The sequence below is a fragment of the Dermacentor andersoni genome, chromosome 1 (assembly GCF_023375885.2).
Source record: "Dermacentor andersoni chromosome 1, qqDerAnde1_hic_scaffold, whole genome shotgun sequence".
Lineage (NCBI taxonomy): Eukaryota > Metazoa > Arthropoda > Arachnida > Ixodida > Ixodidae > Dermacentor > Dermacentor andersoni.
The window spans coordinates 330,738,240-330,761,111 of NC_092814.1; the positions used below are offsets into that span (position 1 = coordinate 330,738,240).

At 48.1% G+C, this 22,872-nt stretch overlaps 1 protein-coding gene across 1 annotated transcript in view; it reads right to left on the minus strand.

The window, feature by feature from the left end:
* LOC126516860 (defense protein l(2)34Fc-like) overlaps positions 1-22,654 on the minus strand; it is an 84,652-nt gene extending 61,998 nt beyond the window's left edge. Inside the window, exon 1 of the mRNA XM_050166950.3 lies at positions 21,079-22,654. Within this exon, the coding sequence (XP_050022907.1) occupies positions 21,079-21,313 (235 nt within the window). The 5' untranslated portion in view covers positions 21,314-22,654. The remainder of the gene's footprint in view (positions 1-21,078) is intronic.
* Positions 22,655-22,872: the final 218 nt, after the last annotated feature.

A 22,872-nucleotide genomic window follows, 5' to 3' on the forward strand; every position in this document is an offset into this window, starting at 1 on the left:
GCTACTCACGAACCGGTCATTGTGAAAATCTAAAATAAAAGCGCTTCCATCCAGTAGCTCGACGCCCCGAGCGGGAAAGCGGGTCAGGGAACGAGCAATAAGGCATGAGAAAAAGCGAATGGAACCAGACGGCAGCGGATGCGGGAAGACGAGCGCGACGTCGGTGGGGGTTAGTCTAGGATCAGCTGTAATGACTGCCCCGGAATGACGCCCCTTCCTCGCAAGAAAAGCGAAACTAGGTTGGTAAAGAAAAGAAAGCCAGAGAGGCGACGGCGAGAGTGGCGCATGCTCGCGTGCAGCAGGGGCGCTCCCGGAATTCCCGCTTCCGGTGGTTAAAGGCGTTAATCGACGGGCCCCCTCGCGTTTATCATACGCACACCGGGGCACGTAGCCTGACCGGTGGGTGCTATACGCGGACCGTCTCGTAGTAGCGCTGAAGACGCTCTCCGAGCCCCGGGAACGTACACGTTTCTGGCCGGCTGTTGGTACACCGGTGTTTGCTGCTGCTTCTAGCGAAATCCGTATACGGTACAGTCTGCGCCGGCATTCGCACCGTCTGAGCGCCTGTTTCCGGGACGCATTTACCGCATGTCGGTAAGCTTAAAGTCACGCATAAGCGTGAGCTGGCAAACGCTTGAGGCCTTCTTTCGCGCTACGTTTTTACTCCGTTTTTGTCCAATATTGCACAATGAGGTCGCCAAAGAACCAATGAAGAAGCTTCGGCGTAGAAAAAAAAAGAAAGAAAGAAAAAAGAAAAACAAAGAGAAAAAAATAACTCAGAATTACAGCACACCAAGGAAGCCCTAAACTTTTCCTTTATGTTCTTCTCTCGAGGGGAGGGGGCGTCATTGTTATGTAGCGCATCGTGGCAGTCGGAAATAAAACACATTCTTTTTTTTTTCACGTTGTCTAGATCGAGGTCGCCACGAGCGGCATGCGTAGAATTGACCACGGAGCTCAAGATTCAATCGAAGCCAGTGCATGAAAGTGGGGCTACTTATAGCTACGCGGGGCGTCATTTCTGCGGAATCGTGCTTCCGATAAAGTGGTTCGATTTCGCTCCATTTACGGCTCACGTACTGTTCGAATGCAGGAACACTTCTTTCTCTCTCTCGGTCACTCTGTCTTGTGTTTTTCTTTCTGGGTTCTTCTTTTTTTTTTCTTGCGGCGAGATGTATTTTGTGTTCTTTTCTCACACCGACAGCTGCCGCGATCCCCATGCATTGTCGCCGAGGGTCGCTGGAAAACGTGACCACGTGGCTCGCACGAAATGGCTGGCACTGCCGACATATCCTGCTTCCCCAACCTGAACGCTTATGACTCGCCGGCCTACAAGGCTGGCGAGTCATTCACTCTTCAATAAAGTCTTATTATCCCCATCTTCGTTATAGCTGTTGATTATATTTATACTGATTAAGGGGCACTTTGCCATTATAGGCGTCAAGCGTTCGTAGAAGTTGCCAAAGTCTTCTTGCAATGCTTCACACCATACTATGTCGCTGACCGAACTGTGTCACCGACCAACCAGCACAGAAATGGGTCGAGATCTGTGACTCAAAAGCAGTTATTCAGAATGTCATATGTGCTCTACGCCACAGTAAATATGAGTACATGATATCTGAAATAAGAGAAAGTAAACATTGTGCTCTGAAAAAATGGCGTGATTTCATCGTTCAGTGGCCTCCGGCTCCTTGTGGCACCGTCGGTAAGGACCTCACTGACAAGGCTGCTCGGTGTGCCCACGGTGTGCACCCAGGCTATTTCAATTGTGCTGGCGCGAACGAACTTCGTTTGATCATAACGAAAAAAAGTGCGCGAGAAAGACGGAGACGAGAAAGAGAGAAACGATAAACACGGGCGCTTCTCGCAACTAACAGCTTATTTCCAAAGGAACCAGAATACGTAGAAAACTACGCTGATAGGCGCACAAGCACCCCCTCAAGTGCGCACGTGAAAACGAAAATAACGCACACGTGGCAACAGCAAAACTGGCTCATCAATAACTGATTTGCACAAACTGCCGAAGGTAAGACACTTTTGCCTGTGACAAAGCTATATCGAGAGTTGACTGATGCATCTGTCACATTCCAGAAACACGTAAAAGGCTTCAGTTATTTCCCTTGTTTTTTGCGCTCGATGCCTGTACAAAATCTCAGTTTTATCAAAAACAGGGTTTACACAATCGTAAGCGGCAGTGAACCGCCAAATGTGAACCAGTGCCACTCTTTACACTGAGCGCGTGTTCCTGGATCCTCACATTTAAACATCGATTTGTTTGCTCTACGTAAACCTTTCCACAGTAGCACGGTATTTTATAAACAACTTGAATTTTGCAATGCACGTACTTCTTATGATTGACAGAACATCCTGCACGTTTGTCACTCGCCACTCCATTCATTTTGTTTTGTGGACAGCTGGACAAACCTGACCAAGCTTGTGGCCTACACTAAAGACAACATCAATGTTGTACCTGCTTGCCACGTTATTCAACCCGTGTGCTCGCTTACGCACATAAGGGAGTGAAACTGCATTCCTTCTACTATTAGGAGAATCGTCAACTGTCGCACTTTTCGGAATGCCTTTAACCGATTTTCCCACTTTTTCACAAGCTCTTGTGATAACACCCGTAGGGTACCCTGCTTCTTTAGTCTAGATACTTGCTTCTCAAAACTATGTTGCATCCTGTGGTGGCATGATTTAAATAAAGAAGAGTGTGTGCATGAAACACGAATACCAGTTTTTACTACTTTAGAGTGATCAGACGAAAATCTAAGTAAAGGTTTCTGTGCTATCGAGGAGTATTGCCAGCGAAAGTGATCTGCTCCAGAAAATACTATCCTTAAGTCCAAAAACTGTAACTAATTTTTAACAGGCAGTCCACACGTGAAACTGAGGCCTTCACCACATTCCTTGAACACCTTTAACACATCAACGATCCTTCTTTGCTCGTAAAAGGTTTTCACAATAACAAGAAAATCATCAGCATATCACACAAACGTAACAGCCACACCGGTGTTCTTTTGTATTCTCCGGTTCCCATAAGCCGAAAATAATGTTGCTGAGAACAGGCGCAGCGCTCGAACCAATACAAACTCCTGATTTCTGTAAAAAAATAGCTTTCCCTCCCTCCCTATGTACGCATAGCTTAAATAAAATGATATAATTTCCATGAAACATTTAACAGAAACAAGAAAGTTACTAATAAACAATTGTTCGTCATTATCTTTTGTTATACGCTGCTTGACACACTGCATTAACGTGTTATGAGGTAGGGAGTACAAGTCCTGTACATCAATGCTAAAAAACGTGGCAAGCCGGTACAAGATTGATGTTGCATTTAGTGTAGGCGACAAGCTTGGTAAGGTTTGTCCAGCTGTCCACGAAAAAATAAAAGGAGTGGCAAGTGACAAAAGTGCAGGATGTTATTCCGTCAATCATAAGAAGAAGTGCGTGGATTGCAAAATTCAAGTTGTTTGTAAAATACTGTGCTCTTGTGGAAAGGTTTACGTAGGGCAAACGAATCGATGTTTAAATATCACGATCCAGGAACATGGGCTCAATGTAAAGAATGGCACTGGTTGATATTTGGAGGTTCATTGGCGCCTGAGATTGTGTAAACCCGTTATTGAGAAAACTGAGATTTTGTACAGGCGTATAGAGCGCAAAAAACGAGGGAAGTAATGGAGGCCGTTTACATGTTTTTGGAGGGTGACAGATGCATCAGTCAACCCTCGATAGAGCTTTGTCACAGGCAGAAGTGGCTTACGTTCGGGAGTTTGCGCAAATAAGTTATTGATTAGCCAGCTTTGCTGTTGCCACGTGTACGTTATTTTCATTTTCTCGTGCACACTTGAGAGGGTGGTTGTTCGCCTTTCAGCGCAGTTTTCTACTTATTCTGTTTTCTTTGAACATAAACTGTTAGTCGCGAGAAGCGCCCGTTTTGCCGTTTCTCTCTTTCTCGTCTACGTCTTTTTAGCGCACTTTTTCGTTAAGATGGAACCACGCCAACTCGCCCAGCTATCATTTTTCATGAACTTCGTTTGCTTGCTCGCACAACGACACACGCTTTGTGCAGCTGTCCGATCGTATCCAATTGCCGCCTACGCACCCCGGACCCTTTGTTACGGCTGCAAGTACCAACTAGACTCTCACGCGGCGATGCAGCACTGCTCTACCGCCCATGGCTTGATGCGACCTTTGCGAACGCGTAGGAGGAGGAGTAGATTTTAATGGAGAGAAAGGAGGAGAAGTCGGCCTGGAGAGCGTGTCTCTAGCCTGCTACTCCTCACTGGGGAATGGGGAAGTGGGAAATACACGGAAAGGTAGGTGGCGGATGATTATGATATGGTACAATGAGATACTATATACACGTTGTCCAATATGCGGATGCGCACTGGAGACGCAATACACTAAGAGTAATCTTGCGCGAACGCGTAGTCTTTCCGTCTTGGAATGGCCGGGGCACTAACGTGCGGCACCTGTGGTTCTGAAGGAACCATCGAACGCCTGCATGCAGCGAACTTGCCCTCAATACGACGTCTAATGCAATCTCCTTGCAGACCGCACTAAGCCGGCTGGAATCTAGAAGATTTTCTGGAACGAAAATTCTTGAGCCCAAGCCACATCCGCCGACGGCGCAGAATGGCATAGTTCGTGTGCTACTGCAGTTTTTTAGGAATACCTGCCTCGGTGACCAATTGCAGTCATGCTGTGCACTGTGTGCGCTCAGTGCTCACGATCGCCCTCTCTTTTCCTTTTTCTATTCCCCCTTTCCCTTAGCCCCAGTCTAGGGTAGCAAACAGGACGCTCGTCTGGTTGACCTCCCGGCATTTCCTCTTCTTTCTTTCTCGCTCTTCCCACCTAACTGCATCTAAATTATATAGGCGATCCCGTATACCGATGCAGCAAAAAAAAAAAAAAAAAGAATGAGAAGGAATGGGAGGGGGGAGAGTAAGGCTAAATTTCTTTCTACGGTTTAAACTTCCCATCATAGATGACATTATTTTTTTCCATCTCAACTGAACGTCTGTGAATCACAAACAAAAGTAAACAGAACAAAAACTTTTCATGACGACTTATTGCAGAATTAATGGAGGACAGAGGCCGAATTCAGCGGGGCCGGCTTCTATTGTTGGCTGACTTTCATCAGTTTCTCATAATTACATAAAGTGATGTTTTTTTGGCTGGGCATTATCTTACCTTGTTGTTTTATCTTTGCCGTTATGCCCTTGGTATGTGTTTCACGATCACAAAAGCACACTTGGTGTTTTTATACATACCTTTTTGAAGCTTTTTGTGCTCGATGCGGAAAATCAAGGCACGCTCTGCTGCCCTTCCCTGACATCCCCTATTCCTACGTTTCCTGTTAGCTAACCAACCCTTCAGTACAATAAATGTAGCATAGAAAAGCAAAAAAATAGCAAAAAAGAAACACAAAGCTGACGAGGACACGCACTCGGTCGGCGACCCCTTTCGGTTTCCAGATTTCGCGAATGCAATAACTCATACACTGTTTCTCCGAGGCAAGTCCCATTCCGCGCGTTCGCATTGCCTTATCTAATGCATTTTATTTGTTTGTTTTACTCCTGCATATTTCCTTACTTTGTGGACCCCGCGCTGCAACTGCCACCAGCAAGAGTCGGCAGGTGCGTATACCATTCCGGATTGATTGTATCGCGAGCGAGAAAGAGCGAGATGCATTCGATTCCCGCCCGCCCCTTCTCGTCGATGTAACTCTTTGATACGGTCTACTTAGCACGTTCGTAGCCGTGTACGCCGCTCGGCCCGCGCCAGCTCCGCGTTTCCAGAAAAGCCCGCGCTCACTCTGAATATTTTTGTTCGAAAGCCTGCGCCAGGATGAAAGGAAACGCCATGCTTGCGCTGAGGTGGACAGAAGAGAGAAAGGAAGTGTAAGAAAGTGGGGAGGTTAGCCAGAGGTAGTTCTGCTTTGCTAACCTGCACGGGGGTAAGGGAATAGAAAGAGGGAGAAGTGCGAAACGAAGTCAGCAGTGTGCGTCGTACAGCGGTAGCAGGAGCCGTTGTTACCGCCTCTCATGTATAGGCGACCTCGACAACTCGAGCAGCGCAAATGTAGCCCTCTGTGCGGAGTTCGCCTGGGAGCACCGGCCTATAACTTTTTTTGTTCTGATAACGACCGAGTGCCCGCACTATTCAGCACTGCGCCCATCGCCTGCCTCTCGGCAGTACAGCGCGGGCAAACACAGATAAGGTGTGTGAGTGTCTCGTCATAGCTACACACATGTGTAGCATATGTGACTGCAGTGTCGATCATTCCAGTGAGGAATTAATGGGCACTGAGTACTAGAACACTATGTATTAGATATAGGCGAATGACATGTTGACGATATATATTTAAGCTTACCATAGTAAAGATTTGTACGCTCGCAAGAAACGCTTTTTTTTAACACAGATCGAATGTGTTCTCTTTCATTGTGACGCAGGTTGCACAGACGGCCCCGAAAGCCTAAAGCCTACAGGACACGCGTTCCATGGCAACTGTGAATTTGCGCTCTGTCAACGCATGGCACTTCTAGTTGAATGGATTACTGTCTAGGTCGCAAAACATACTACATACTCTTACTTTTCATTGAAGGCTACGTGCCCAGGCTGTGCAGAAGTTCAGCTTTCTCGCGTAGCTCTTGCGTCGCAAGCTTTTGTGGCAGACTGTACGTAGCGATGGCGCAGCCACGACTCGGCGCAGCTCGGCGTGTCCGTCATGTAGCATACGTGCTGTGCAATGCGCCGTGTCTTGACCCAATGCGGGAGTTGTCAACGCTCCAACTATGCGTCTGCTGCCTGAATGTGGGGTGCCTGCGCAACACGTGATTTGTATTCATGCATGCGTTGTGTTCCGCAGTGTGCAAATATGAATTATGCGTGTACTGTACGCTTAACGCACTGCGCTTACTTCCTCTTCGCATTGTTACAGTTTAACGTGATTCTGGTGGTGCCGTCGTCTGCTTTCTTCCCCCCTTCTTTTATCACGTTCTCCTTTTAGCTTTCTTTTTCTCTCCTCTTCTGGCGGGCGGGTGTGGTGTCTCTTTTAGGAGACTATTTTTATCTTTTCTTTCTCTTTGTGATATTTGGGTATGTTTACACGATTAGCAGCAGCAGCAGCAGTGGCAGTAGTAGTAGCAATCAATCAATCAATCAATCAATCAATCAATCAATCAATCAATCAATCAATCAATCAATTCTGTTAACGTGCCTAGAAACAATCCTGTGGTCTTGGTGTTGATGCATGTGAGAAATAATAATAATAATAATAATAATAATAATAATAATAATAATAATAATAATAATAATAATAATAATAATAATAAGAAGAAGAAGAAGAAGAAGAAGAAGAAGATGAAGAAGAAGGCACACGGGCAGTGAGAGATGCCGTGATGAGAGATCCTGATTAATTTATGGTCTCCTGCGATTCTTTGAGTGACTGATTGGTCTTCACGAAACTAAGAGAACAGTGCTCGAACAGTCCGCATCGATCAAAATGCCGAGAGCCGTTAAAAGCAAAAAAAAAAAGGAGTGTTGCGAAGCAACCTCGTCGATAAAGGCATCCGGCTTGATGGCGTAGTGCCTCTGCTTGCAAACAGCTACAGTGCAATTTTATTTTCATCATTGAATTTCTTCTTCTGCTGGTCAGCCAGTAAGCCAGCGAAATAGGCGAAGCCGCCCAACTCAAGTCTGATATCGGCTAGAATAAAGATCTTTGCTCCTTCTTTAAAACGAAGGCGTGCGGAAGCACTTAGCGCGATCGCCGTCGTCTTCTCTCGCCGCCAATCTGCGCAGCCCGGCTGTCTGTGACTATTCGGGGCAGGGCTACAGGGACGGAGTTTTTTTCCATCCTTAAAACGCTGCACGACACATCGGTCGGCACGAGGAAGTGGACACGATAGAGTGAAAACGAAGAAAGAAAGTAGAGCTAGAGGTACAAAAAAAAAAAAAAGGAATCGCACTTTTTTCTTCTCTATTCCAACCTGGTTCTCGCTGCTGCTCGAGAACTTTAGCAAAACCGACATTTCCGGGAAGACAAGAAAGACGGCAGCACACGCCGGCATGCGACACGGCGTCGAGATATTGCGCGTTGGCGGCAGCGGAAAGTGCGAGGGGGTGGCACGCGCGGTGTTAGGCAAGATAAAAGGAAAAAGAAAAGAGGCGCATACACGCGGTATACAAAAAACAAAATGTAGAGAGGCAGGTACCGCAGAGGGAGACATAGCACGTGCGCTTGTCTCGGCCCGGCGCACAGCGCATGCTTTCCACCCGAGTATTGCGAGCCCAGCCACTTTCGTGAGTCCATGCGAAGCGTGAAGAGTCAAGTATATAAGTAGGGGTGTTCTACAAGCGACGAGAGGAAAAAAAACAAACAGTCGCCGTACGGGTCAGTGGGCGTGAAGGCGCGTGGGCAGGGCTGGCATGAAGACGCTATATATACAGTAAATTTCTGAACACTGTAGAGTGATTCTTAAAACGTTCAAATGATTTTTTTTTAGGGGGAGGGGGGTATTCGCGAAACTCTCTTACACTAGAATTGTTCGTGAGGGTAAGTGCCAAGCAATCATAATGCTCGACGTATTATTAGTGAAGGCGGCCGGCCAATGAATGAAAAACTTTCTGAATTCGGCCCACGGATATATTTGCTCTTTCGGTTCTCTGTCTCTGTCCGTGTGCGTTAACCACTGGTTCGCTATGCGCGTTTGAAAGAACCTGTATTTAACTTAGATGCTTCAACTTGTTCTTGCACCAAGTGTTTATCTGTGCGGCGTAAGGACACCTTAAAGATTCCAGCGGCCGCCCTGTGAATTATCGCAGTGATTTTTCTTTTCTCTTCAAGGGATGAAAACAACCTTTCTAATTTCCTGGAAGATGCCCTTATTAATGATGTCGTGCGAAAGTTCAACTCTTGACAACGTCCCTTCTTCATGGCCTGAACTGTACATATACAGGTCAAGCGCTGCTTGCTTTTTGAAGAACTGAGCCCGTATTCAAAAGGACCTTTTACGTTAGAATTGTTCGTAAGAGAAGAGTTCAGTCAACGCTGATGTTAGACATATTATTAGCGGAGGCTTTCATCTTGTGACGAAGAACACTTACAAACGAAGAACTTTCTGAATTGGACCCCTGAAAGATATGGTTTCTCGGCGCAGTCCTATGCCAGGAGGTTTACAGCCCTGTCATCCACTGACAAGCGCTCTCCGTCCAGTTTCAGTCAACTGAAGAGAGAATCAGGCAAACCGTCTGTGGCTGCAAACAGAAATACAGATGAGTTGGACTTTTACACGTTGTTTCTATTTTTGTTCTCTCAAATAAGGCGATGATTTTATCAATTTATCGTTATTTCTTCCTACCAAACAAGCTTCTTGCTGTAACACTCTTTCGCGTTTTATTTCTCTTTCTCCCGTTGTGCACAATATCTTTATACCCATACCGTCCGCTGTCGGAAGTTATGAAACGATATAACTTTAAGCTAACTCTATCAACCAATTCAATTAACCGCGTGCAGAAGTTGTCGCGGATATATTCTCCGAAAAGGACTTCCACGTCGACATAAGCAGTGACAGATTTGCGTGGCCGATCGGGAACGCCTACTGTGAGCGCGCAGCCACTGAGAACGCATCGGTTGCTTCGTCTACCGAGCCCCTTTCGTACCTTCGTGCCCGCATTCTTTGCGGGAGGTACGAAAGGGCGCTCGGGAGGCTCAGCGGCGCTACCCCAGGAAAACCGTATGGCGGCTGCCAAGGCCGCAAAGACTAAATGTAGCTTAGAATTGAACACTTAGGAAGCCACTGCTACCTAAGCGACTACAGCCAGGCAATTCGAGTTCGCAGTAAACTTAGCTAACATACCTGTCAGTACTACATTTGATCCAGCGTGAAAATTTTCTCCCCTCCCTCTTATTAATTAATAAATAATTATTTATTTATTGCAAAGAAGCGGCACGTGAATATCTTTCACTGGAGGGAGACTGGCCGCATAATGGTATCGCTTGATGTACCTGTGTGTTGCGATCAGGCATATTTCAAAACAATAATTGACTTTCCGCCTCTGGTCGGCAATATTTACTCCGTTATTACGCCGGTGTGAAATCGTTGCAGCACGTGAACAATTCACGAAACGGTTGGGATTTTTCATGACTGCCATGTTCTATAAGGTTTCGCGGTCGGTTTAACACGATGGTTGAGCGTCTCAATTGTTGAATGCGCGCGTTGAAGTTATAGCAAATTGTCCTTGTTATTGGCGACATAGTCGTATCCCATTGTTCTTCAAAAAAAAAAAAAAAGTTTACGATTCCTGAACCCCTCAAAGTATGCTTTATGATGAGCACCGTCACCGTTTCCAATCAATTCAATTTAATTCAATTCACTTGTTGTTCCGGTGTCATAAGCACAAAAATACGATATATTTATTTTAATAGCCAGAAGCTAATTGTAGGGGGTCTAAATGAAGTATGCATTCATGCAAGTAACCAACACTTCACTGGTACGCGGAATGTAAGCTATCTGATAGCTGCCGCGTTTCCGTCAAAAAGAAAGAAAGGGGAGGAAAGAAAACGACAGAAAATTTCGAGAAATAAATAAATAAAATATGAAAGCGAAAAGAAGAAATCCACCGACTCAGTATAAAACTCGCCCCAACTATTCAAATGTGACTCGAACGAGCCGGTACAAGCCGCAGCCGTGCCAGTGGGATGAAAGCGCCATCGGCTGCAGAGCCAATCAACGGACTATCAAGACTATAGTGTACATTCGCACGGAGGCGCAGCGCCGAAAGACACGGTATCACCGCAAACAATCGTCTCGTGCGCGAGGCGAGTAGCACGCACCGCGCCATCGGCAGCGCCATGCCTCACCTAATGGCTACCGTTTGTTTCAAGCCGCGAAGAAAGCGATGCATTCCGATATGAGGACGGAGGGAAAAAAAAAATTCTTCGAGCCGCCAGTACGCTTTCAGCTGCCACTCGCTCTTCCTCTTCGTCGAGCCTTGTTTCATTCTCCGCTCTTTCGCTTTCGCTCGCGTTTTCCTCCCTATGTGTTTTTATTCTTTTTTTTTCCAAACGAGCGACTTCACGCTTCCGTCACTCCATTTATCTGACAGACGGCGCGAAACACATTTATCTGCCAGGCGGTCCGAAAGAATAGGCGAACGGCGGCTACCCTGGGCAAGAGTCGCGTGTGCCCATTCCAGCGCGCGCGCAAATACAAACATGCACCGAGACGACAGGCGCGCAAAAAAGCGCATGCGCACGCAGATGCACAGACGCACACACAGGCAAGCGCGGACAAACGCATGGGCCCAGGCACATACACGTAAGCACAATTTTCAATCTGCTGCGAATCTCGCGTTTCAGCACGCGCGCCCGATTACTGAATTGGAGGGAGGCAGTAGTCCCGATAGAGATTTCACCGTTCCTGTCCGCACCGAATGGCCGCGCTTTCGCTTCTGGCACTCGAACGCTCGGCGACTCGCGTGTATGGCCTTCTCGGGTTGCACAGGCGCATATATGGTTCGGCCGCGCTCCGCTGCCGTCCATCGGATCGTTATCTGCCGAGCAATGTAATGGATACCCTGAAGGTGCGCGATATAGTTAATGCGGGAGGTCAGCAGTGCATTCCTTCTTTCTCTCTCTTTCAACTCCCTCCCTCCTCTTTACCAACCTTACTTTTGTGTTTCTGCCCAGTCCTTGCTCTCGCGAGCATTGCCTCCGGAGGTGCGCGCTTTGTATTTCGTTCTTGCAGTGGCGCAGGCTCGAGACATCGCTCCCCGCGGGCACATTCGTGTCCGGTCGTTTATATCGTTTCAGACATTTATCCATATCCCGAGGCCACGTTTCAGCCGCGAAAAAGATTGACTTCGTCTATGGCACTTCTGCGTCACCCCCCTCGTTTATTTCCCTACTTTCTTTCTTTTCTTCATCATACTCCCCGAACATGTTGGCGCCTTGTCGACATATACTCAACTATGCGCAGCCGTTAAGCAAGCCTTCCGTTAAGGTATGCGCGCGTGGGATTTGCATGTACTCTCGAAGGACGACGCGCGCGTAATGTCTGCGGCAGCGTCGTTCCTCTGTCGAGCCACCGGCGCGCGTGAAGGTTCAATTAAAGAAATAATAAAGGGCAGAGCATGCCCCCGTGCGCGCGGACAACGACGAGGCCCAATTGATTGTGCCGCGCGCCGCCAGCGCTCGAATGCCGGAAGGCAAATGGGACAAGAACGCCGATTCGATTGCGATCGGCGTCTCCGACACACGCGCGCTGTCCTCGTTATGCAGACCGCGCGGGCACCGAATGCCGCCGAGCGCGGCGACACGCTAATGGGCGAGCGTGTTGCGCGGAATTAACGCGTTGTCGCGAGGTGATCGAGCGATGGGGGGTCCTGACGGCCGGAGGGGTAAGGGTCGACAGCTGCGCGCATGCGCCGTGGTTACGAGTGGGCTCGAACGGCGCGAGGTCGCGAAGGCGAGAAAAGCGATCAGAGAGAGAAAAAAAGAAAGCACAGTCTGAGGGAAACGGGTGAGGCATATCTCATTTGGCACTGCCATATCTTATTACGAGAATAAGTAATTACCGCTGGGCGAAACTGCAGTGCTGCGAGAGAGAGAGAGAGAGAGAGAACGAAAGGAGAGGAAAGGCAAGGAGGTCTACCAGGCGAGTGCACGGTTTGCTACCCTACACCGGGGGTAAGGGAAATGGGGAATAGAAACGGGAAAAGAGGGAGATATTTACCACTTCTTGCATGCAGGGGGATGCGCAGGACGGCTATAAACGGTCACGCAGGACGAATGCATCCGGCATGCACTTCAAGAACAGCACTACATAGGGCTTGAATAGTTTTTTCCGCCAGCGAGTATGTGAGAAAGCATCCAAAATCATGTGGAGAACGATACCTCGTACATACTTAAATCGTAAGTATATTCTTCAAGTATTGAGGGGCGCAAGAAGAGCAGCAGCTAAGGCTTTCAATACCTTTACAATGCGGTGGCGTAAAACGGTCACTTCTACGTCACAGTGTCAAGCGAAGGCGCCTTGGCACTGTAACGTAGAAGTGACCGTTTCTTGTTTTCCCGTGGCTTGTTGTTCAATTGCCCGTTTTGTGCTGTGAGTAATGCATATTGATGCCCCTTCTTCATATGGATTCTCGTGTTTGAAAACCATAAAGTAAATATCCCTGACCAAGAATCGCAGGAAGCCAGAGATATCACAAAAGAATTTCAATGGCCGCTTGACTAACCTGTGCTGGAGAAAAGTGGTATAGAAGATAAACGACTAAAAGGAGGAAAGAAGAAACTATGCGAAACTGTCTGGGCGTTGCCTCTTGGGCTACTTGGTTTGCTAGTTGTACGTCTCTGTGTGTGTGACTGTGTGTCACTTTGAAAGACTGTGTGTGACAGCACTGTTTTCAGTATGCGAGCTAACCGAGAAGCCCAAAGCCAATGCCTTGTGACATGCACTTTCGCCGTGGTAACATCCTGCTCTGTGCAGTCTGAACTGGACACATTGTCGTCGGGTTTATATACATCTTGCGGAAGGTAGATATGTCAGAAACACGTTGCTCGAAATAGTTGTCGCCCTGCCGTCCTCTCGCAATCTGTCAACTCCACTTAGTTGCGCCACATTAACGACATTCTGCTGCAAAAACAAACAAAACCGCCGCAATTTCCCACGCACCACCGTGCAGCGTTATCCTTGTCGTTCTAGGTTTTTTTTAAATTTTTTTTCCGCCATCGCAGGCAGAGCCCGTTGACAGCAGGACGCTTTCCGTTTCTCATTGGGCCTTCCTCCTCGTTTCTCGCGGCTGCGAATCCGTCTTCCTTCCAGTTGGGACGGCGAAATGTGTTTTCCATGCGGCACGCTTTCTGCGCGCCGCCACAAGGCGTCCCGTCTCACGCGTCAAGCGAAAGGCACGCGCAAATGAGCCGCCGCCGCCGCTGCACGCATGCCCGCAGCCGCGCGCACGATTTTCCGTCACGGCCAAAGAGACAACAGCGCCGAGGTGCGCCGGGCACGCCAAGCGCTGCACGGAATGGGAGCAGTGCGAGGCCGGGGTGCTCCGCGCATGCACAGGAATTGCGCGAAGGGATCGCTTCGTTCCAGACGCACAGCGCGCTTGCATAGAGCACGCCTCGCAAACGCGACGGACACAGGCGCGTACACGAGGAACCCGCGACAGCGGGGCACGCGGCGCGATGCGCCGGTCGTGTACGCCCGGCGACGTCCGCTGTATACGCGAAGCGAGGGCGCAAGAAACGCGCCGAGGGGAACGACAACTGCGGGCCCCAGCCAAGCCGACAGACGACGTTTCCATCGGGTGTATGTATGCTGTCGTCGCGTCCTGTCGTCTGGGACGCTTGACGGCCCAACGCGCCTCGCGGGTTGGACTTTGAGATAGGATTCGTTTGTCCGTTTCGGCTTGTTTGTTTTGCCGTCTGGTCGCCTGTTTGGGAGGGCCGCGAAGCCGTGTACACGCGGCGAGCGAGACAAAGCTTATTCCCGATGCATGCAAGCGGCAACGAAGTGAGCGTGCGTTATCCTAAAGACATCCAAAGGTCCAAAGAGTTCTCTCCGAGGCATTACGTTCACCTTTCTACACAGGAAAAGAAAACAAACAAAATAGACGCAAGCCAGCAAGCCAGCAAGTAAACTAGCGAGACAATATATATATATATATGCGGTGTATGCATATATACACCGTATGCAGTCCCGCTACAGACTCGCTGTCCCTTTTCCCTCCGCGGCTGTTAGCACCCGCAGAAAAAGGTGACCGTCATGAAAAGGCCGCAGCATGCAGAACCACGCACGCAAGCGGCCCATCTTTCCCTCGTATCAGACCGACTACGCGCTCGATCTGTCCGGCTTTTCCTCGCCGAGTTTCCTCGCGGACAACCCTCTCTCCGAACGGGCCGCAGTTGCAGGCGGTGCACTGATTTCAAGCACTGGTAGCGAAATTCTTCAGCCTCAACGAGTAGGCGATGACACAAGGAGACTCCATGCCACGCTTTGTGGATGCAATGCACACAGGTTCGACGGAGTCCGAGATTCGGACTTGTCGAGTTTTAGCTAGACCGCCGCTATGTGCGTCATTGCATCGCGATCGTGTTTTAATCTTACTTTCGAAAGGAGCCAATTGAAATGCGCAACCCGTCTCGGCTGGCGGCAAATTACATATCGGTCTTATCAGTCGCCTCGAGCGAGCTAGCTATCCGCGCGAATCGATACCCGGCAGGGCTGTTATGCGTACTGCTGCGACCGGCATCCGCAGGTGGTGATAAGGCGTATATGTGTCGCATGCCACGGCATTCAAGCGAATTTCAACAAATGCGAGCTGGCCGCTCGCTACCGTTTCATTTGACACCTTTGCTCACTGAGGCGGCGTGCCCGGCTGTTGCGGAAGTGGCTCGCGGTGCATGGAAGCAGCGAATACGTCCACAGCCATGTCTGGGAAGTGGACGGTGACGGCGAATAAATTATCTCCTTCACGACCACATTATAGCCGGCAGGAAGCACAGCCAGGGGCAAAGCATCTGCGATCTTAGTGTAGTACGCGTATTGAGGGCTATAGCAAAATTACAAAAGGCGGTGAGGAAGGAGTTTGCGAAGCATGTCTTGAATGGTTAAAAGCGGGTAACACTAAGCGCCAGGAATATATCCGCGAAAAATTAGTTATACACTGTACGTAAGCGCAAAGCCCTCATGGTCATTTTTTTTCGGCTCCCAAATGCCACTTCATCCGATAAAATGCATAAGCGACTATCGCCACGATATTAATTGCGGTGTTGCTTACGCCGCGGTGTTAAAATCATCGAGCCAGAAAACTACATTTAGGATGGATATAGAAACGTGTCCATCTTGCTATTTGACCGGACATTAAATTTCACGCCAATATTTGCCGGCGTTGTACGCAATGTATCGCACTTCATGGTAAATCTGCACTGGTCGTTATTTTTAAGAATGGGCGCGCAACGTCCTGCACCACTAGCGCTTTGACGTCTAGAACTGTGCAGCGGTATGGCCGTAAAACATGCGCGCAGGGTATGACAACTCGGCGTATCTTTTTTTTTTTTTACGAGTACACTGAACAACCCGCGCTGTGGCTTTATCCGCCGATTATATCACTGCCCGAAGCACTGCGTGAAGGGCGTATCAAGAAGAGTGAATGACGGTCCATATAATATAGTAACTTAAAAAAAAAATTATCGGGTTTTACGTGCCAAAACCACTGTCTGATTATGAGGCACGCCGTAGTGGAGGACTCCGGAAATTCCGACAACCTGGGATTTAGTACCTTGTGTAGTAGTGTCTCTCATGTTGAGGCCAATAATGGAGACGATCCATGTATACCAGCACACCGGCACATTAACTGGTTGGCCCCCGCCAACCACCGGCTGCAGGTGACGCCCGCTACCTCCCTGATACCAGGATGCGCACTGCACTATACCAGACGGTATACTGTATTTCTACCTGTGGTGGTAATTGATTTTTATAGGTCTGAGCTATGCTACTAGAACCTTACAGAATTTGCGTCGACGAATGGATTGTCGACGCACAGAAAGCGTATTGGCGCCCGAGTTTTGAAAGCCGTTTTGTTCTTATGCGAAACAGCAGAACGTTTCGTAGGTCAGCACCGACTAATCAAGACAACGAACGAGCTGAGAGCTACTGCGCCGGCCATGATAAAAATATATTTTTAAGAATAATATCGTCGTGATTACTCAGTGCCATGAACAAGTGCTGCAACGTTTATTGTCTGCGTAGCCGCTTTCCTGTGACAAGTGACGACGCTATCGAGGCATCTATTTTGATGACCACTCACAAGATAGCTGGTGCTGGAGCGGTTATAGCTCAATATCAGCAAAGCAAAACAGAAAGAAAAAGAAAAAAAAGAGTGGTTTCCGAAGGTGTGTTTCCTTCAAGTAATGGGGCATACGTTCTTAACAACGTTTTGACCACATAGCCTAAACTGTGTGGCCATTAGCCCGCCTTACAAGCGAGGATTCTTCCTCTTCTAGCTTCTTTCTCTATTTTTTCCCTCCGGGTTCTGGTGGGGCAGTCATAGGCTAAATGAACTAAACTATGGCATTGCGTACATTCTCCATGGGGGATCACCATCACTGTTAGGATGTGAAATGCTTACAAGCACCACAGCAGGCGAAGCGTCGGGCTTCTTAACAAAAGGGTTCGAGTACGTCTGAGCCACTTGGTTTGCATTCGCAAAGCTCAATAAAATTTCATCGATGAAGTCCTCCACGGAGGAAAGTTATAAAGTTGCCAGGGCGCGACTCTTGCGCAAAATAAGAACTTGAACTCTCCCGCTCGTCTACATTCTTACATTGCGCGCACAGTAAAAGGCGGGAGTTTTCAAAAGTGTTTCTTTGTTTTTTTCTACGGTGGGCACCTTTTAAGAAGCAAAATCTTCGCGACCTGGAGGTAGCATTGCTGCCCGTGCTTTCAAATAACAAGACGACGAAGCGGTGATGACAGGTGTTCCTCGCCCGCAACTATAGGCGAACGGCCCACGATACGCCTACAGTTCGTATGCCTATACCATGAGCTTCTGAAACCCCATCCACGCCTCTTGCCTAGACAGAAGAATCTATACCAGCAAATATTTAGGTATGAAACAGGTTCTGCGGAAAGAAGTGCTCTCGGAAGCTACTTCGCCCATAGGTGGCCTGTTATTTCGATCAGCTTTTGCTTGTTTGACGATGCCTGTTTCCGCACGTTTTAGAAGCGTGTCTGTGCAACCAAGAGGACGCCCTTGGATCAATTATTGACACTATAGATTGAGTGGCGAGGAAGCCCGTGTAGCTGTAACTTGTATTTATTTACGTGCAAGATAACCAACAATAAAATGCCACGTATTTACGTAACAAAGACTTTCATACTGAATACGCTTTCCTTCTATTCTTGAGAGCATAACATCTTAGCCCCATTCAATATATATATATATTAAATTATGGGGTTTTACGTGCCAAAAACACTTTCTGATTATGAGGCACGCCGTAGTGGAGGACTCCGGAAATTTCGACCATCTCGGGTTCCTTAACGTGCACCTAAATCTAAGTACTCAGGTGTTTTGGCATTTCGCCCCCATCGAAATACGGCCGCCATGGCCGGGATTCGATCCCGCGACCTCGTGCTCAGCAGCCCAACACCATAGTCACTGAGCAACCACGGCGGGGATATATATATATATATATATATATATATATATATATATATATATATATATATATATATATATATATATATATATATATATATATATATATATATATATTCCTTGCAAGTGAAAGCAAATATCCTTGTCACGAGCCGTTCTATTTTGCACACGCAAGCCATTCACAGAAAATATAATGAACGTATAGTGTATAGTCTCTAAAGTATACCATGCCACCGGACTCGCAACATTACAATAACGCTTCCAGGTTGCTGACATAAATGCGTGCAAAAAATAACGCATTCACACATTTTTAATGCCTTTCGGCAGTGTGATGTTTCCGGCGACACGCTCGCTCCATTGTTCATAACAAAGTGGGTTCAGTTACCCCCACATTTGCGAGCAACACTCCCGGCGACCACCCGCGCGTTACCATCATCGGCGACGGGAGAAAGGGCGCCAAATTATGCCCTTCCGCGTTTTTCGCTCGCGTAATCAAATCCTTCATACGTCTGCATCTAGTACGAACCCACTGGCTCGAAATGAAATGCCGTGCAGTCCAGAGCAGTAGTGACAAAAAAGTGTTCGCATGTTAACAATGCCATCGTAGCACGGCAATATGAACAGTGTTGCCGCACAACGCAATCGCTCAACCGTTACCGCCAGCCCTAACAGATTTTCCTGCAATATGTACGGGAAGCAACTCTGGCGCTGTCTTCGGGAACTGCAACTATACGGCGATTCAGCTCGCATGAGTTTCTTCCCGTTCACACGAATTCGCTCCATCTTTATGCTTCTGGCTTCGAACAGCTTTGTGACTCTGCAAATTGAGCACGTTCAACGGCATGACAACTTGTCTAGCTGCGTTTAGAAAACCACACGACAGCTCGAAATTTAGAAAGATAAAGCGTAGTAAACAAACCCAGAGGAACGTCAGAAGCAACAAGCCCGAAGATTAAACAAATCCAAGCAGCACTAACCATCCTACTAGCTTAACGATCGCGGCGCCAGAGTTCCCTCTGGTAATATTTTGCAGGAAGCTCCACATCCCACCAGCACTCAAGTGCCCCCTGTAAGCTTCGAGCACGCTGGCCCGTCTTCGCCCGCGCGTGAACCTTACTTACATTGCCTTACCTACAACACGCAAAAACTGGTCGAGGCGGTAGCGGTGCCCTAAACCTGTCCACGATTTCCTCTTCACGCTGTCTCGTTTGCCGCGCGAAACACGCACCGTGCGGATTGCGGCGTCGAGCGATCACGAAACCGATCAGAGTCCGTGTTCAGAAAGTAATGCTTACGCTGGAAACTGTGCGTAGGAACAGGTACCAGCCAATGGCGATGTTGAACGTATTAGCGACCGCGGCTTTACGAATAGCACTTACTAACGAAAAGCTTTGCGAATTCGTCCAATCGTAAAATTTCATTTCTCTACAGATGAAACTGGGCTTTCCGACACATCTGTAGGTGATGGAGTTAGTTCGCACTATAAAACGTGCGCAAACATGAAAAGCTCTACGACTGAAGAACGAAAGGAAGAAAGAAAGTTATACGGCAATGCATTTTGAATCTTTGTTGCTCAAAAAAAAAAATAATAATAACACGAGGATCGTTATTATTGTCAATAAAACGGGCAGAAAACCTACATATTTGCGGTTGTCTCTCGCAGCAGTAGGATACCACACCGAAGAGCGCTCGTCGCAGTATGAAAGAGTAACTTTTGGCGCTGCAGTTACGATGGTTCATTTTTGGTCAGGCTGTTGGTTTAATGCTGCAAGGTAACAGGAGACCTGAAGCGCTGAGAGGATAACGGCTAAAATTTTTAATTAGCTTGTTGCTCACCACTAGGATGGTTGCAGCTATATGCCGGGGCTATAATTGTATACGAAAAGCTGTGAAGAATGCATTGTGTACCGTGAATACCTTTGACAGCGACAAGCGCATGTAGTTAAAGCAAGTATAAAAAACGAGGTGTATATGTCTTACATTCAATAAAGCGGCAATCAACTCAGGGTATGGCGGGAAAATGTTCATTCAAGTTCACATAGTACGGTGCACATCATGCAACATTCCCTAAAGATCTTATGGAGACGAGAGTTTATTATTGGCCTCGAGTGTTATTAACATAGAGCTAGGAATTGCGGCGCTGATAAAATGACCAAGACAAGCACGACGGGACAGGGGCATTGAGAGGACCATGTCCCGTCTTTGTCGTTTCATTTTTTGCCAGATCCACTGAATGATGAAAATGCATTGACGAAGTAGGCTGAGCTGGCCTTGTAATAAAAAAAAAAGTTTAGCCTCGGGGGGAAACGTAGAAAACGTTGAATATGCGTGAAATGGAGTAATGAAAACAGCATCACCATGGACATCAACACTAAATTCATGAGTTGATGACAACCGGCACTGAAATTATGACCGAAACTTCTCCGAACAGCGTAGACGTTATTGGTCCGATATTGGCCAATTTTCTTGCCAATATTGGTCCAAAGCGGTCCTGCGCAGATATGTACAGAGGCAATCCGCTGAGTCAAACTCGCTTTTCCGACTCCCTAGTCTTTCACTCGTGCTTATAACTTTCCGAAGTTCAGAACAAGCCTTTCACCTGCTTTTCACAGACATTGTGACAGGGGGCTCAGCAAATCATTGGCAGATAAAAAAAGCAGCCTTTCTGATGTCATTGTTGAATCGAGTTGCCTTCACCAGAAAGTTTAAATACAATAATGCAAATATGTATCGAAACAAAAAGTAAAATAAGAAAGAAATAAAAAGTATCGGCGGCTGTACAGCCTTTCGAAGCTGTGGCACCACCGTGTCGTCTGGTCAACGGGACAAAAGCTAGGTGACAAAAGCAACGCACTTTCAGCGTTGCGCGGCCAGTATCACCGACGCAACGGTTCTCACCCTGGATGCCATCGACGTTCTGGTAGGAGAAACGGTTGGCAGAAGCCACGAACGTGTAGGGAGATTCGTGCGCCGGCTTGGGCGCCGTGTAGACGTGCCGGGGCAGCATCGAGTCGCAAGACTCGGCAGGACCACCCTGCGGGAACGCCTCCGCGCTCCACTGCGACAGCGCCGTCGCCAGGAGCAGGGCCAGGGGCGCGCAGGCCAGCGACGTGCAGACACCGCGGTTCTTCATCGCTGTAATGGTATACAACCGTGCGGAACGGAGAACGATTGACGCTGAGGATGCCGACGGTCGCAGATGAAAAATCCGAGGGTGCCGGGGTGGCCTTTTCGTTTTTTTTCAGTCAGTCCTCCGCAGCTTCGGCGATCGCGGCACTCGCTCACAGGCTTTCGCAGAAAGACGCGCCAAATCCTGCTTCTGCTCGCGACGATGGTTCGTTCCTGGACTGCTCGGGATGCTGGCCGTCCCGCGCTGGCCGGGCTGACGGAAGAAAGGGCAAGGGGAGAACCGAATCCACACACTCACGCACGCCTCTCTCGTTCATACTCTCCGTTTTTTCCTCTCTGAAAGTGAGCCTCCCCGTTGGGCCCCGTCTGGCTACTGCCCTCTCCCGCTCCACCTTCTTCCGTCACTTCTGGAGCAACGCTGGTTTCCCTTTTCAAGCGCGGCGGCGGCTTTCGCCGCTGCGTAAACCCCTCGCACACCCTCTCCCTTTCGTGCGCTCTCTCGCTCGGCTAGGCCCGCTTTCCCTCGCTGCACTACGCGGCCGGCTACGGCGGCGTGCCGCTGGCGGAGGTGCTCGCACGGTGGTCACCTCTCGTCGCCGGCGGCGTGCGAGGCACACGCCCTTGCGACGAAAGTCCCGGCCGTCGGCGATGCCCTCCAGGGCCGGCCACCGCTTTGGAGAAACTAGTTTCTGGTTCTCTTTTTCGTTCCTGTTCTGCACCGGCAGCCGTAAAGAACTACATCCACCGATTCTTAAAGGACACTACACGTGGAACCGGAGAGGAAATGTTCCGAGCAAGCAACGAGTCGGGCCTTGCCAAGAACGGCAGAGGACGTCAGAAAAAATAAAAAAATAAAGTGAAGCAAAGAAGCAAAAAAGATAAATCAAAATTTAGGCTTGGCTCGCAAGGACAGGGGCGCTGGTTGATCGAGTGCTGGGGTGGCTTTGTGTTGACTGCGGTATCTGTCGGTGCGACGGTCAGCGTAGGCTTTAGCCTTCCGGATAGCGCTGCAGTCCGTCTCCAGTTGTCTAACTCTGACGAAAACTATTATTATTGTTAATTATGATTAATTACTTTATTATTTACAATATTGTAAATAATAAAATAAAAACTTAACTCGTAGATGAAAAATGCGCCACAAAGATGGATGAGACAGTAGAATTGTCCATGGCGCCCGCTTGAGAAATTGCTGTATCGCTACAATGCGTTAATTTTACCTCGCTTCATCTAACTTTAATCCCTGAATAACTTATAGATTAACAAGATAGCAAAACAGTCTCCAGTTAAGATTTGCAACAACATCCAAATGGATCGCACATTTAATCATGCGAGCAGATTAACAGGTAACCAAGATCCCCTTAATTCTGTTGTTTTCTAGCGTGCTACTCAGCAGCTTTCATACATTCTACAGCGTGAATGACGTAACGTTAGCCAAACTTTAAAAATATGCGAATGCCGCGTAGCTGGACAGATCCAAGGTAATGTTGTTTGCCGTCGCTTGTAGATATACAGACTATTTTTTTCGTCCATCTAATTGGATAATTATTCTTCATTAAGTATTCA